This window comes from Myotis myotis, unplaced genomic scaffold (assembly GCF_014108235.1).
Source record: "Myotis myotis isolate mMyoMyo1 unplaced genomic scaffold, mMyoMyo1.p scaffold_m19_p_3, whole genome shotgun sequence".
Taxonomy (NCBI): Eukaryota; Metazoa; Chordata; class Mammalia; order Chiroptera; family Vespertilionidae; genus Myotis; species Myotis myotis.
In genome coordinates, this window is record NW_023416335.1 from 88,203,363 (window position 1) to 88,218,071 (window position 14,709).

At 39.8% G+C, this 14,709-nt stretch overlaps 1 protein-coding gene across 3 annotated transcripts in view; it reads left to right on the forward strand.

Annotated features, from left to right (window-relative positions):
• Positions 1 to 14,709, forward strand: part of RNASEH2B (ribonuclease H2 subunit B) — a 93,414-nt gene that overhangs the window by 7,810 nt on the left and 70,895 nt on the right. For all 3 annotated transcript variants that reach the window (XM_036299803.1, XM_036299801.1, XM_036299802.1), the window contains exon 2: positions 13,768 to 13,839. In XM_036299803.1, coding sequence (XP_036155696.1) covers positions 13,768 to 13,839 — 72 coding nt within the window. The remainder of the gene's footprint in view (positions 1 to 13,767; positions 13,840 to 14,709) is intronic.

Sequence of the window (14,709 nt, forward strand, 5' to 3'; positions counted from 1 at the left end):
GTTTTAACCTTTTCAAAATAGCCTTCTGATGGCCCTACTGTGATCACATGAACCCCACCCTGTACCCCCTGTTACCTGTATCTAGGGAGGAGCAGACTCCACTGCAAGCACAGGGTGGGAGGGGGCAGAAGGAGCTGTATGCAAGAGTGGAGAGTGTTTTCCTGGAAGAGTGGGAATAGACAGCACAACAGACAGCCACTGTCCTCAGTTAGTTACCAGTGTGACTGAGCTCTGGGCAAAAGCTTGAGCCACTCATGACCAGGCCTGTTTCAGTCCAGCATTCTGCGTTTCTCAGTTATTGGTGGTTTCTTTGGGTGACATACAGTTATGGAAGAGGTTTATTTGTTGGGAGAATTTTATTTTGGTTGTAATTTATACTCCCTTTCATTTAGCCAGGGTTTATGTAAGTTTTAGGAAGCCCATCATCTCGCTCTTATACTTTTACAATGCATGTGGGTGTAAGTTATTGTATTTGACCTTGGGAAGTAGTTAAGGCAAACTTTATTATGACCATTCAACAAGATTCACAGAAGTCAAATAATCTGTCCAACACTCAATAGGAATTAAGTGGCATAGACTGTTGGCTCTTCTGTGTCCTACTGAACTCCTATGTGCCAATGGCCACTCTGCTGAATGGAAGGTGGTAGTTGCTACTGTTGGAGAGGTAGGAAGATCAGAAAGGGCTGGGGTTCCCTCTGTTCAATGACCAGGCACTGGGCACACCTTTCTTGGAGCCAGCCTCGGTTGTTATTGACATTCCAGTCAGATCTGTCCTTTCTACCTTTTCAGAATTTTCCTGCTTCCCAGATATTTCAAGGCCTTCATGCCATCTCTATATATTGCTGGTCTTTGTGGCTCTGAGTTGGCTGCAAACCTGAAGTTTTTCATCAGTTCGTTCTCTGACTGTATAGGGCAGGGGCGGGAAACCTTTTTTCTGCCAAGGACCATTTGGATATTTATAACGTCATTCATACGCCATACAAAATGATCAACTTAAAAATTAGCCTGCTGTATATTGTTAAACATCTCATTAACTCACTCTTAATGCCTTGGCAGGGACAGACCAAATGATTTTGTGGGCCTTATATGGCCCTCAGACGATTCTCCACCCCTGGTAATAGGGCATTCCTAGAAATAAAGCTGTTGATCTGTTGATAGGGACAGCCCTGGAAGAATGGAGATTTTATCTTCTATGGTCTTGATTAAGGCCAGTTTTTATTTTTTCTTCAAAGCTTCAGAATAAAAAGATATTCTTAGAAGAACATATTACTTGGGAATTATTATTCTAGGGTATGCCTTTCTCTAGCTTTCTTGGTTTGCCTCTTGTCATGTTTGAGAAAGTTGAGAGCTTCAAAGTCAGGAAAATGACTCAGACCATATGGCAGTGCTAACATCTTAGGAAGAGAAGGCATATAGTTGTAACTGAAATTAACATTCCCGGAAGTGAGCCTAACAAAAGCCTATAAAATAATTACTGTTATTTCGATTTTATAAATGAAACAACTGAGGGACAGAAAGGTTGGATATCTGCTGTGTAAGGAGAAAAGCTGGGATTGGATTATGCATCTGTCTGACTCTAGATCTTATGTACTTCCAATGCTGATATTATCAAAGAAATAGGCATCAGCTCAAAGTAAACTTATAGGGGAGACCCCTCCCCTCTACACTCCCATTCTCTTCCTTTTCTGATTCTTTCTCATTATTCTAAAAGCAGATTTTTTTCTTTCCTAATTAATGCAGATAAAAGTTAGAAAAAAGATGGCACTTCCAAGTCTGGTGGGATGACCCAGGATTTCCAAAATTTAAATGAAAATTAAAAGCTTTTTCATAGAGCCTTTAATTTATAATCACAGGTAATTTTGTGTGTCTAAGGCCAAGTATAGACTAAGAAATTTATCAGAAGTATTTTAGCAATCTGAGTTCTTTTTTATACTAAGCATTCAAAATCTGGTAGGGTTAAATTCATAAAAGTAATGAAAACATTGACAAAGATGGCCAAAATCAACTTTTTCAGACTCTTGATATTAGCCAAAGGCTTCCAATAATCTTAGGAATATTTATTCAAGAAAAACTTCTGAATCTCATTAAGCAGGGTTTGTGGCATATAACTTGAACTATTCCCATCTCCCTCTGCTCAGGTCTGCAGTAGCCTTGAAAACCAGCAGTTTTGAAAACATGGTACTGCTTGTAAAAACCAGCTGCCTTGCAACCACTGGATGGGGCAGGCCTTGCTTGGAACTCTTCAAAAAAAGTCCCATTCTCAGTACATGTCCCTATTTGACTGTCTCACAGCTCACTGGAAAAGCCCCATTCACAGGGTATTGCTATCACTTGGCCCTCCTTGGAGCTCAGAACTTCCTTTGCAGAGAAAGCCCTGTCCCCTGGGCCTTTGTCAAAAACAATCAGTGGCAATTTTTTAACATATCAGCTGCTGAGGGGACAATAGTTAATAGGAAGATAAGACAATAAAATACTCATAAGGGGCTTTGAAGAGCTCTGACATATTCCTAGGGAATTATGCAGGGCTATGTGAATGCCCAGAAAAGACCTGAGAGGGCCCTAATCACTCATTTCTGACTGACTTTGAGGCCCTAGGCAAGCAATAATTAAAAGCTAAGGGGGGAGGAAGGAGATTAGCCAAAGAATTTAAATGCATATATGCATTACCTATGGACACAGTTAATAAGGTGGTGAAGACCTGGGGCAGGGCAGGAACTGGGTGGAGGGGGCAATGGGAAGAAAAGGGGAGACATCTGTAATACTCGCAACAATAAAGTATTTTTATTTTTTTTAAAGCTAAGGCAGAAATTTAAAGTGATTCAGTGTTGAAGGTATGACCTAACACAGGGGCAGAACCCCTCAGCAAATGTTGGGAGACTTACTGCTTCAAAACACTTAAGGAAATGTCTGATCTATGTCAGATCTAGCTAACCACTAAAATAACAGACATCAGTGGTTGCATGCTACAGGGAATACAGACGATAGGTTTAGTCCAGGAAGGTCACTAAACAAACAGCAGCCACTGCAGTGATGACAATAAGCAGCAGCAACAAATATTGGTGAGTTAGGGGAGGGGAGTCTGATATCCAGAATTATTATGCTATCTAAAATGTCCAGCATTCAGAAGAAAAGTATGAGATATGTGAAGAAACAGGAAAGTATGGCTCATACACAGGGGGAAAAAAGAGTCAATAAAACTGTTCCTGAAGACGCCCAGATATTGGACTTATTCAACAAAGATTTTAATCAGATATTATAGGTATACTCAAAAAAACCCTGTCTAAAGAATGAAAGGAAAGTATGACAATGAGGTCTCACATAATAGAGTATATCAATAAAGAGAGATAAAAAATGATGAAAGAATATATAAATTCTGGAGTTAAAGTACAATAACTGAAGTGAAAAATCCACTATTAACTCAAGAGTTAGCAGAGCAAAGAAATAGCAAACTTGAAGATAGATCAATTGAGATTATCTAGCCTGAGGAACAGAGAGAATTAAGAAAAGTGAACATAGTTCAGAGACCTGTACTACCCCATTAAGCACACCAGCACATGTATAACAGGAGTCCCAAAACACAGAGAATGGGACAAAAAGAATATTTGATGAGTGTTTGAGCCAAACACTCCCCAAATTTGATGAAAAATATTAATCTACACATCCAGGAAGCTCAACAAACTCCAAGTAGGATAAACTAGAGATCCATGCCTACATACACCATACTGAAACTGTCAAAAGCGAAAGACAATGGAGAGAATCTTGAAAGCAGCAATAGATTATGGTGTATCAAGTAAAGGATACTCAGTAAGATGAATAGCTGACTTCTCATTCAAAACCATAGTGGCCAGAAGTTATTCAAGATGCTGAAAGAAAAACATACTTAACAAAGAATTCTGTATATGACAAAACTCTTCTTCAAAACTGATGGAGAAGCAAAGACGTTTTTGATAAAGAAACATAGAGAATTCATTCATGACTAGTAGACCTGACCCCACCCATAAAAATCATAAAGTGAATCCTTCAGATAGAAAATACACTAGATGTGATTTTAAGCCACATGAATACAGAGCACCGATAAAGGTAAATACCTAGATAAATATAAAAAGCAGTACAATGTATTTTTGTTTGTAACTCTTTTCTCCTATCTGATTTAAAATACAACTTCATAAGGCAATATAATAAAACTGTTAATGGGCTTATATAAAGATGTAATTTATAATAATAGCACAAAGAAGTAGGAAGAAAAGGAATATATTGCAGGTGTCTATAATTGAAATTTTCAAGTTAGTATTAATCTGAACTAACTTGTAAGTTAAGATGTTAATTGTAATTCCTCAGACAACCATTAAGAAAATAACTCTCCCAAAAATATAGTAAAAGAAACAAGGAAGTTAAAATGGTACACTAGAAATTATCTTTTTAATACAAAAGAACACATGAGTAAAGGGCTAGAGGAACAAAATATATGAATATAGAAAACAAATTGTTAAATGGCAGGTGTAAATCCTACCTTACCAGTAATTACATAAAATGTAAATGCATTAAACATTCCTATTAAATGTAGAAATTGGCAGAATGGTGGGGAAGAGAACATGATCCAACTATATGCTATCAATAAGACAAACACTTTAGATTCAGAGACACACATAGGTTGCAAATAAACAGGTGGAAAAAGATATACTATGCAAACAGTAATTGTGGCTAATATCAGATGAAATAGACTGTAAGACAAAAATTGTTATTGGACATAAAGAGAGATTTTATAACGATAACAAAGTCAGTTTATTAGGAAGATATAACAATTATAAACATATTAGAGGCCCGGTGCACGGATTTGTGCACCAGTGGGGTCCCTTAACCCAGCTTGTGGACATCCCCCAAGGGGTCCCGGACTGTGAGAGGGTGCAGACCAGGCCAAGGGACCCAACTGATTGGGGCTGGGGAGGGACTTCGGGAGGGCTCCAGGGCATGTCCGGCCCGCCCGTGTCACCCAGTCCCAATGGGCCGGACCCCAGCAGCAAGCTAACCTACTAGTTGGAGCATCTGCCCCCTGGTGGTCAGTGCGCATCATAGCCACTGGTTGAATGATCAAACGGTTGCTTAGGCATATATATATATATATATATATATATATATATATATATATATATATATACACTAGTGGCTCAGAGCACAAATTCTTGCAGGGTGGCGGGGTGTCCCTCAGCCTGACCTGCACCCTCTCCAATCTGGGATACCTTGGGGGATGTCCAACTGCCTAAATCAAAGAAACCTAAGAGACATCTATAGAACATTTTATTCAACAACAGTAGACTACACATTCTTCTCAAGTGAACATGAAACATTCTCCAGAACAGACCATATTTTAGGCCATGAAACAAACCTCAATAATAGTGAAATAAAATTAGAAGGCAATGATAGAAGGATATTTGGGGAATTCACAGGTAAGTGGAAATTAAATAATACACTCCTAAATAACTAATGGATTAAAGAAGAAACTACATGAGAAATTAGAAAGTACTTTGAAATGAATGAAAATAAAACATATCAAAAACATAAAGGACACAGGTAAAGACAGTGTTTAGAACAACATTATAGCTGTACATGCCTATAGTAAAAAAGAAGAAAGATCTCAAATCAATAACCTAATCTTTACCTTAAGAAACTAGAAAAAGAACAAACCAAATCCACAGCAAGTGGAAGGAAATAAATATTAAAGCAGAAATAAAGTAGAGGACAGTAAAACGACAGAGAAATATCAATGAAACAAAAGTTGACCCTTTTGAAACAAAATTGACAAATCTTTAGACCATGAATAAAAGAGAGAAGACTCAAAAAATATATCATTGGGTTAAGAAATATAGCATTGAAATTTATTTGACCTATTTGTAATGTGACTCCTAGAAAATTTTAAATGACATATGTGGCTCACATTTATGGAATGCATTTTATTTCTGTTAAATAAAAGAGAGAAGACTCAAATTATTAAAATCATGAATGACAGATAACTTTGATGAAGTGAACAAAATCCTAGAAAGGCATAAACTACCAAATTGACTCAATAAGAAATAGACACTCTGAATAGATCTATAACAATTAAAGAGATTACATTAATAAAATAAAATCTTTCCATAGGAAAAAACTCAATCTCAGATAGCTTCACTGGTTAATTCTACTAACCATTGAACAAATTACTACCAATCCTCTACAAACTTTCCTAAAAAAAGAAAACTCATTCTATGAGTCCAGTATTACCCTCATCCCTAAAGACATGATAAAAAAAAAAAAGAATACTACAGACCAGTATCCTTTATGAACATAGATACAAATATCTTCCACAACTAGTAAACCAAGCCCAGGAGTATGGAGAAAGGATTATACACCATGATCAAGTGGGTACCTAGAGGCTAGCAAGTGAGGAGGCAGTTTGGTAAGGACAGACATGGCATTTGATAATCATCCAACCATAAGCTGAGCATACAAGATGCTATAGGACTAAGTGCAACTAGAGAGTGGTAGTTATTATTGGACAAAGTGAATTTGTTGCCACGTTTTTTGATTGTGCAAGGCAAAATCTTTGCCTAATTGTGTTTCATATTTAGGGAAATATACTTGCAGTCTGTACTTTATGTAAAAACCAACTGATTTCCAAATATTGGCACCTAATTCAAATTTTTTAAAATGTGCACATCAAACAAAACCCTTCTGTGGATTGGGTTTGGCTCAGGAATGAAACGAATGTGTAATTCCTTTGACTCCTTAACATCAAAGCAAAGAACTTAACCAATGCGAGGCATAGGGAGGCTTCCCATACTTCCTCATCCAAGGTACATGCCCTTGACTGGAATCAAACCTGGGACCCTTCAGTCCGCAGGCCGATGCTCTATGCACTGAGCCAGACCGGTTAGGGCTTAGCTTACTTTTTTATCCAACCTGACAATTATTGCCTTTTAATTGGGTGTACGGACAATTTACATTGAATAGGCTTATTGACATGGTTAGGTTTGAGTCTCATTTTGCTGGTTGTTTTCTATTTTTCTCATTGGTTCCTTGTACTTCTGTAACCCTCTTTCTGCCTTTTTTTGGATTGCATATTTTTTATGATTGTATTTCATCTCTTTTGTTGTCTTATTAGTGACAGCTTTTTTTGTTTTAGAATTTTAGTGGCTGCTACAGGGTTTATTGTCCACATATTTAAATCACATCTACCTTCAAGTGATATTACACAACTTCACATATTGAATAAGAAACTTAAAATGGCATGCTTTCATTTCTCCCTTCCTGATCTTTATGCTATTGTTGTCATACATTTTATTTATACTTATTATAAACCCTGCACTAAGTTATTATTATTTTTGTTGGAGATTTAAATAATAATAAAATTCTATTTATTTACCCCTGCAGTCACCATTACCAGTGTTCCTTTGTTTAGATTCATATTTTCATCTGGTGCCATATTTCTTCTTACAAAAGGTCTTCCCTTAACATTCTTTGTAGTGTGGGTCTGTTGGTGATTATTTCTTTCAGTTCTTATATGTCTGAAAAAGTCTATCACCTTCATTTTTCAAGAGTATTTTCTCTGGGTTCATCATGTTTTCTTTTAGTACTTTGAAGATGTTTTTCTATTGTCTTCTGGCTTGCATTGTTTCCAATAAGAAATTTACTGTCATTGTTAGCCTTATGCTTCAGTACATAAAGTCATTTTTTCCTCTCTGCTTTTAAGATTTCCTCTTTGTTACTACTTTTGAACTATTGATTCTGATGTATCTTTGGTTTATTAAACTTCTTGGATGTGTGGGCTTACTTATAGCTTTCATTATATTTGAAAATATTCAACCATACTTTTTTCAAATATTTTTTCTGTCTCCATCCCTGTCTTTTCGAAACTCCGATTACATATACATTGTTAGAATGCTTGAAGTGTCCCACAGTTCACTGATACTCTTTTTTTTACTTTATAAATGTTGTCATTTTAGATAGTTTCTATTTCTATGTCTTCAAGTTCATTAATCTTCTGCCATTAATCCTGTCTCAACTTGTTTCTTTTGACTATGTCTCTACTTAACTTTTTGTATTTAATGTTATCTTTTCATTCTAACATCTGTGTTTAATATCAATATCCATTTCTCAGTCATTGATTTCTCTATTTTTCCCATTTTGGGCCATATTTTGCTGCTTCTTTGAATGCCTAGTAATATTTGATTAGATGCCAGACATTGTGAATTTTACTTTTTTGGCTGATGAATATTTTTGTATTCCTATAAATAATCTTGAGCTTTGTTCTGGGACACAGTGAAGGTCCTTTGAAACAGTTTGATTCTTTAGGTCTTACTTTTATAATCAGTTCAGTGGAACCCAAGCAGCTTTTAGTCTATAGTTATTTGTTCCATATTACTGAGGCAAGACCCTTTTGAGGTCTTTACCCAATGCTCTCTGAATTATGAGGTTTTCCAGTCTGTCTGGGGATAGGCCCAATTCAAGGCCCTGAGTGAATGTGAGGTACTTCTCCATCTAATCAGTTCAGCTGTTTTTTCTCCCAGCCCTCAAGTGGTTATATGCAATGCACTGATCAGCACCCTTTGCAGACCTCTGGGGTTTTCTTTCTTTGTAGCTCTTTCCTTTCCTGTAGATGACCTGTGAACTCTAACCGTGGTATCTCCAGAACTCTCAGCTTCCTCTCTTCAGCTCAGGGAGTCCACCAGGCTTCACCTGGGTTCTCCTATTCTGCTCCATGGCCTGGAAACTCTCTCAAGACAGTAAGCTTGGGCAATCACAGGGTTCACCTTATTTGTTTCCCATCCCTCAGAGACCACCATCCTGCATGGCTCAATGTCCATCTTCTTGAAAGAGTTGTTTTGTATATTTTGTCTTTATTTTGGTATTGTTGCATCAGGTGGGAGGAGGGTTCCTATTATTTCACTTGATTGTAAGTAGGAATCTCTATATTTGGGTGTTGTGTTTTTTTTTTTAATATATTTTTATTGATTAAGATATTACATATGTGTCCTTGTCCCCACGTTACCCTCTACCCCCCACGCCCCCCACCCCCGCTCATGCCCTCACCCCCCCGTTGTCCATGTCCATTGGTTAGGCCTATATGCTTGCATATAAGTCCTTTGGTTGATCTTTCCCCCTTACCCCCACCCTCCCCTACCTTCCCTCCAAGTCCCGACAGTCCAATCAATGCCTCTCCGTCTCTGGATCAGTCCTTGTTCATCAGCTTATGTTGTTCATTATATTCCACAAATGAGTGAGATCCTGTGGTATTTATCCGCTCTCAAGTTCCATCCATGCTGTGGCAAATGGTAAGAGTTCCTTTTTCTTCTTCCTCTTCTTAAAGAATACCTTTCAGCATTTCATATAATGCTGGTTTGGTGGTGATGAACTCCTTTAGCTTTTTCTTATCCGTGAAGCTCTTTATCTGACCTTCTATTCTGAATGATAGCTTTGCTGGATAAAGTAATCTTGGTTGCAGGTTCTTGCTATTCATCACTTTGAATATTTCTTGCCACTCTCTTCTGGCCTGCATGGTTTCTGTTGAGAAATCAGCTGACAGTCGTATGGGTACTCCCTTGTAGGTAACTGACTGTCTTTCTCTTGCTGCTTTTAAGATTCTCTCTTTATCTTTTGCTCTTGGCATTTTAATTATGATGTGTCTTGGTGTGGTCCTCCTTGGATTCCTTTTGTTTGGGGTTCTCTGCGCTTCCTGGACTTGTAAGTCCATTTCTTTCACCAGGTAGGGGAAGTTTTCTGTCATTATTTCTTCAAAAAGGTTTTCAATATCTTGCCCTCTCTCTCCTTCTGGTACCCCTATAATTCTGATGTTGGTACGCTTGAAGTTGTCCCAGAGGTTCCTTACACTATCTTCATATTTTTGGAATCTCTTTTCTTTTTTCTTTTTCGGTTGGGTATTTTTTGTTTCTTTGTATTTCAAATCTTTGACTTGATTCTTGGGATCCTCTTTTCTGCTGCTGGATCTCTGTAAATTATTCTTTATTTCAGTCAGTGTATGCTTAATTTCTAGTTGGTCCTTTTTCATGTCCTCCATGGTCTCCCTATACTTATTGAGGGATTCATTAAATTTATCGGCGGTTTCCATAAAATTCTTGAAAAACCTTATAACCGTGGCCTTAAACTCTATATCCAATCGTTTGCTTTCCTCCATTTCTGCCATTTGTGACCTGTTTCTTTGTCTCCGCATTTTGGTTGCTTCCCTGTGTTGATAGAGTGGCTTTGTGTGCTAGGTGTCCTGTAGGGCCCAGTAGCTCAGCCTCCCCAGTTACCTGAGGTGGACACTCTTGGTGCACCCCCTCGTGGGCTTTGTGCACAGTCTTGTTGTAGCTATGCCTTGGTTGTTGTAGGATCACTGGGAGGAATTGACCTCCAGGGCAATTGGCAGCGAGAATCAGCTGCCCTGATGATGCTCAGCTGTGTAGCAATGCAAGCCGCTGTGGGGCCTGGGCCTTCTCTTGGAAGCTCTGAGTCTATCTGGCCCGGCTGCGGTTAGGTAATTACAGGTTGCAAATGGCCGGGGCATTCATATGCAAAAGCCTCTGCCGCAGCCTGGGTGGGGCGGGGTCTCAAGGAATCAAAGGGCTGAGAAAGCAGCTATGGCGGAGCCTCAGCCCTGCCCTAAGGAGTCGCGAGTCCCAGTGTCCCGGCAACGGCTGCAAGCACCTCTGAGGGAAAGCCGCTCTCAAGCTCGCCTGCTGCCAGACAGTCCAGTATCTCCCCGTATGAGCCCTGGGTCCCCAGAGACTTCCCGGAACCGGATTTCAGAGCCGTCGGGAGCTTGTGTCTCCCTCCGGATTCAAAAAGACAGCCGCGTCCTCAGGTGCCAGACCCTTTCCGCGCGCGCGCGAGCCCCCGTACCTCTGCACGCCACCTCCGCAGCTCCTCCCGCTCGCAGTGTGCTTTTCTCTCCTTCTAGTTGTAGAATTTACACTCAGCCAGCCCTCCTGTAGCTCTGGATGATGTCCACCTTGTGTTTTTGATGCATTTATCGATTGTTGTGGGAAGCAGAAATTTCCCGGTGTTTATCTATGCCGCCATCTTAGTTTCTCCGGGTGTTGTTTTTTTTTTTTTTAAGAAATATATTTAATGTCACTATTATTTTCAGAAAAAATGTTCTATTTTAACTATTGGGTAAGCCAATTTCTAAACATGCTTGCTCTATATGAGTTTATGAAGATCTGAACAGGGTGAAGGGAATGGGCCATAGAATAAAAGTGACTATAAGTTTCCTTCCTTACCCAAAGCTTTCTGATTTGCTCTTTGGTAGGTAGTTCTGTTCCCTTAATTGTCAGAGGCCTCTGGTTTCTTTTGGAGAGAGATTCTTTAAATTAGTTCTATGAATATGCCCTTCAAAATGTGTAGAGGCTGTTAAAAATAAAGTTGTCATGGTCTTTATGTTTTAAACTAGAGGCCCCGTGCACGAAATTTGTGCACTGGGGGGGGGGTGGGCGGTGGGTGTCCCTCAGTCCAGCCTGCACCCTCTCCAATCTGGGACCCCTTGGGGATGTCCAACTGCCGGTTTAGGCCTGATCCCACAAGGGTTTAGGCCTAAACCAGCAGTCGGACATCCCTCTCACAATCCGGGACTCCTGGCTCCCAACCGCTTGCCTGCCTGCCTGCCTGATTGCCCCTGACCGCTTCTGCCTGCCAGCCTGATGACCCCCTAACCACTCTCCTGCCTGCCTGATCAACGCCTAACTGCTCCCCTGCTGGCCCGGATGCCCCCAACTGCCCTCCCCTGCCAGCCCGGATGCCCCCAACTGCCCTTCCCTGCCGGCCCGGACACCCCCAACTGCCCTCCCCTGCTGCCCCAGACGCCCCCAGCTGCCCTCCCCTGCCAGCCCAGTTGCTCCCAACTGCCCTCCCCTGCCGGCCCCGTCACCCTCAACTGCCCTCCCCTGGTGGCCCGGTCGCCCTCAACTGCCCTCCCCTGCTGGCCTGGTTGCCCCTAACTGCCCTCCCCTGCTGGCCTGATTCCCCACAACTGCCCTCCCCTGCCAGCCATCTTGTGGATGTGGGCACTGCCATCTTTGAGGGCATGGAAGTCAATTAGCATATTCCCTCCTTATTGGCTGTAGGCACTGCCATCTTTGAGGGCATGGCAGTCAACTAGCATAGTCCCTCCTTATTGGCTATGGGTGCTGCCATCTTTGCATTGGCGTGAGGGTCAATTAGCATATTCCCTCTTTATTAGATAGGACTATATGATTAAAACTTTGACAGGGAAACATTATAGAGGAAACATAATGAGGAGCCTTGCCTTCCAAGATATTAAAATGTATTTTAAAGCTATGATAATTAAAATGTTGAAGTACTAATGTTAATATAGAAACAAATTAATGGATCAAAATAGAATATACATTGACAGACTTATAAATGTGTTTTAGCATAAAGGAATTATTTTAATGGTGGGTCATTCACTAGATGGTGTTGGTATAATTGAATAACTCATTGAAAAAAAAATTAGATTTGGATCTCCTTCCCATATCTTACCAGTATACCCAGATATGTTCCAGATATGTTAAAGAAAGAAAATATAATCTTGAAATCAAGAAGGCCTTTCTAAGTATGACATAAACAGAATTCCTGTTCTTACTGTATAAAGACTCCTCATAAAGTAGTAGAAGAAAGATGAATACCCCCAATAGAAAAGTGGGCAGAGGACAAGGTTAGGTAATCACAATTAGGGGCAAAAAATATAAATGTTCAGGAAATACTTATTTTTAAAATGTTTTATTTCATAATGATAATTAAAATAATAATTATCATAACTATATTATGTGTTTCTGTTTGAATATCTTAAGAGCTTTCAGCAGATTAGTTTAATTTAATCCATTCAAAGGCAAGTATATATGTTATCATTTTATTAATGTGACAATTGAGACAGGACATGAAGAACCTTGCCCAAAGCAACAAAGTTATCAAGTGGTTGAGTCAAGGTTATAACTCAGGCCATCTGACTTAGAGTCCTGTTCTTCATCACTTCTCAAAGAAATAAATTAAAATGACCTAAAACCCCACTGCACTTCTCAGAGAAATTGTTAATTTGCTCAAGATCACACAGCTCCTAAACAATAGAATCCTATCTATTAAAGATTGAATATGCTAATTGACCCTCATGCCATCGCAAAGGTGGCGGCGCCCACAGCCAATAAGGAGGGAATATGCTAATTGATTGCCACACCCTCAAAGATGGCGGCGCCCACAGCCAATAAGGAGGGAATATGCTAATTGATTGCCATGCCCTCAAAGATGGTGGCGCCCAGTCCCCTCAGACCCACTTGGGCGGCAGGCACAGGGCAATGCTGGGTCTGCTCCCAGGTGGGCCCAGCCGCTCTGTGCGCCTGCCTCCAGAGTCCCCCCGTCCCCTCAGTCCCTGAGCCACCCAGGGCCGGCCCAAGGTGCAGGCAAGCCTCAGATGGTGGCTGCCCAGCCACCGAGGGCCACCTGAGGCTCAGGTAACCAGGGCTGCCTAAGGCTTGCGCTGCTGGCAGTGGCAGCAGCAGAGGTGTGATGGGGTGTCGCCTTCCCCTGATCGCCAGGTCGCCTCCCACCCCTGAGGGCTCCCAGACTGTGAGAGGGGGCAGCCCCCCCCCCACTCCAGTGCATGAATTTTCATGCACTGGGCCTCTAGTTGAGTTATAAATAATAGAAAGAAAAATGATGTAAATAGAAGAAAGAAAATCAGGGTGAAGTAAATTAGAAGAACAAAAAGCAAATATCTTATTTAACAAGCTCACCGTTTCTTTTCAGAATATTTAAAAGATGCTTCCAAGAAGATGAAAAGTGGGCTTATGTTTGTAAAATTGGTTAACCCATGTTCAGGTAAGCTCCCTTTCCCTCCCCTGCAATAATAGTAACTTGAATGTTGTTGTTTTTTTAACATTGTATTTACTTATTTGCCTTTGTATTTTGTTCTAACTCAGCGGTTCTCAACCTGTGGGTCACGACCCCTTTGGCGGTCGAATGACCCTTTCACAGGGGTCGCCTAAGACCATCCTGCATATCAGATATTTACAATGCGATTCATAACAGTAGCAACATTACAGTTATGAAGTAGCAACGAAAATAATTTTATGGTTGGGTCACAACGTGAGGAACTGTATTTAAAGGGCCAGAAGGTTGAGAACCACTGTCTAACTGAATAGCTTTTTAATGTAAAATGGCATTACCTCGTGACCAAAGTAAACTATTGACATTACTAGTCTTCTCCAGATGATTCACTGGACCTAAACATTTTTTATTTATCCTTATAATTTTAATCCATAGACCTGTTTATCAGAAATGATGGCAAAACATAGTAGCATATTTGATTTTTGTCTGAGCTTTTCTTAGAGTAGTTAGGCTCCTATACAGTAAAATATATAGGGGTTCAAAAAAGGCTTTTACCTGAAATGCCAAGATTACAGTGGTTTCATTTTTAGCTGTACTTTCTTTATTTTGTTCTGACCAGAAAATAGTACTTTTTTTTTCCTGTCAAGGGTTGATTTTTTTGTAGCAAAACAATTATATATTACAGAGATACATATTTTATCAGAAGTAATTTTATTTTAACTTTATATTCAGTGTACTTTCTGTTTTATCTTCTAATCTTTAGGCAAAAATATTAAACTATATAATAGATGTGTAGTAAAATTTACCATATTTTTTATCTCTATATGGAATTGTTTTTCCATTAATGTATTTTATAAGATT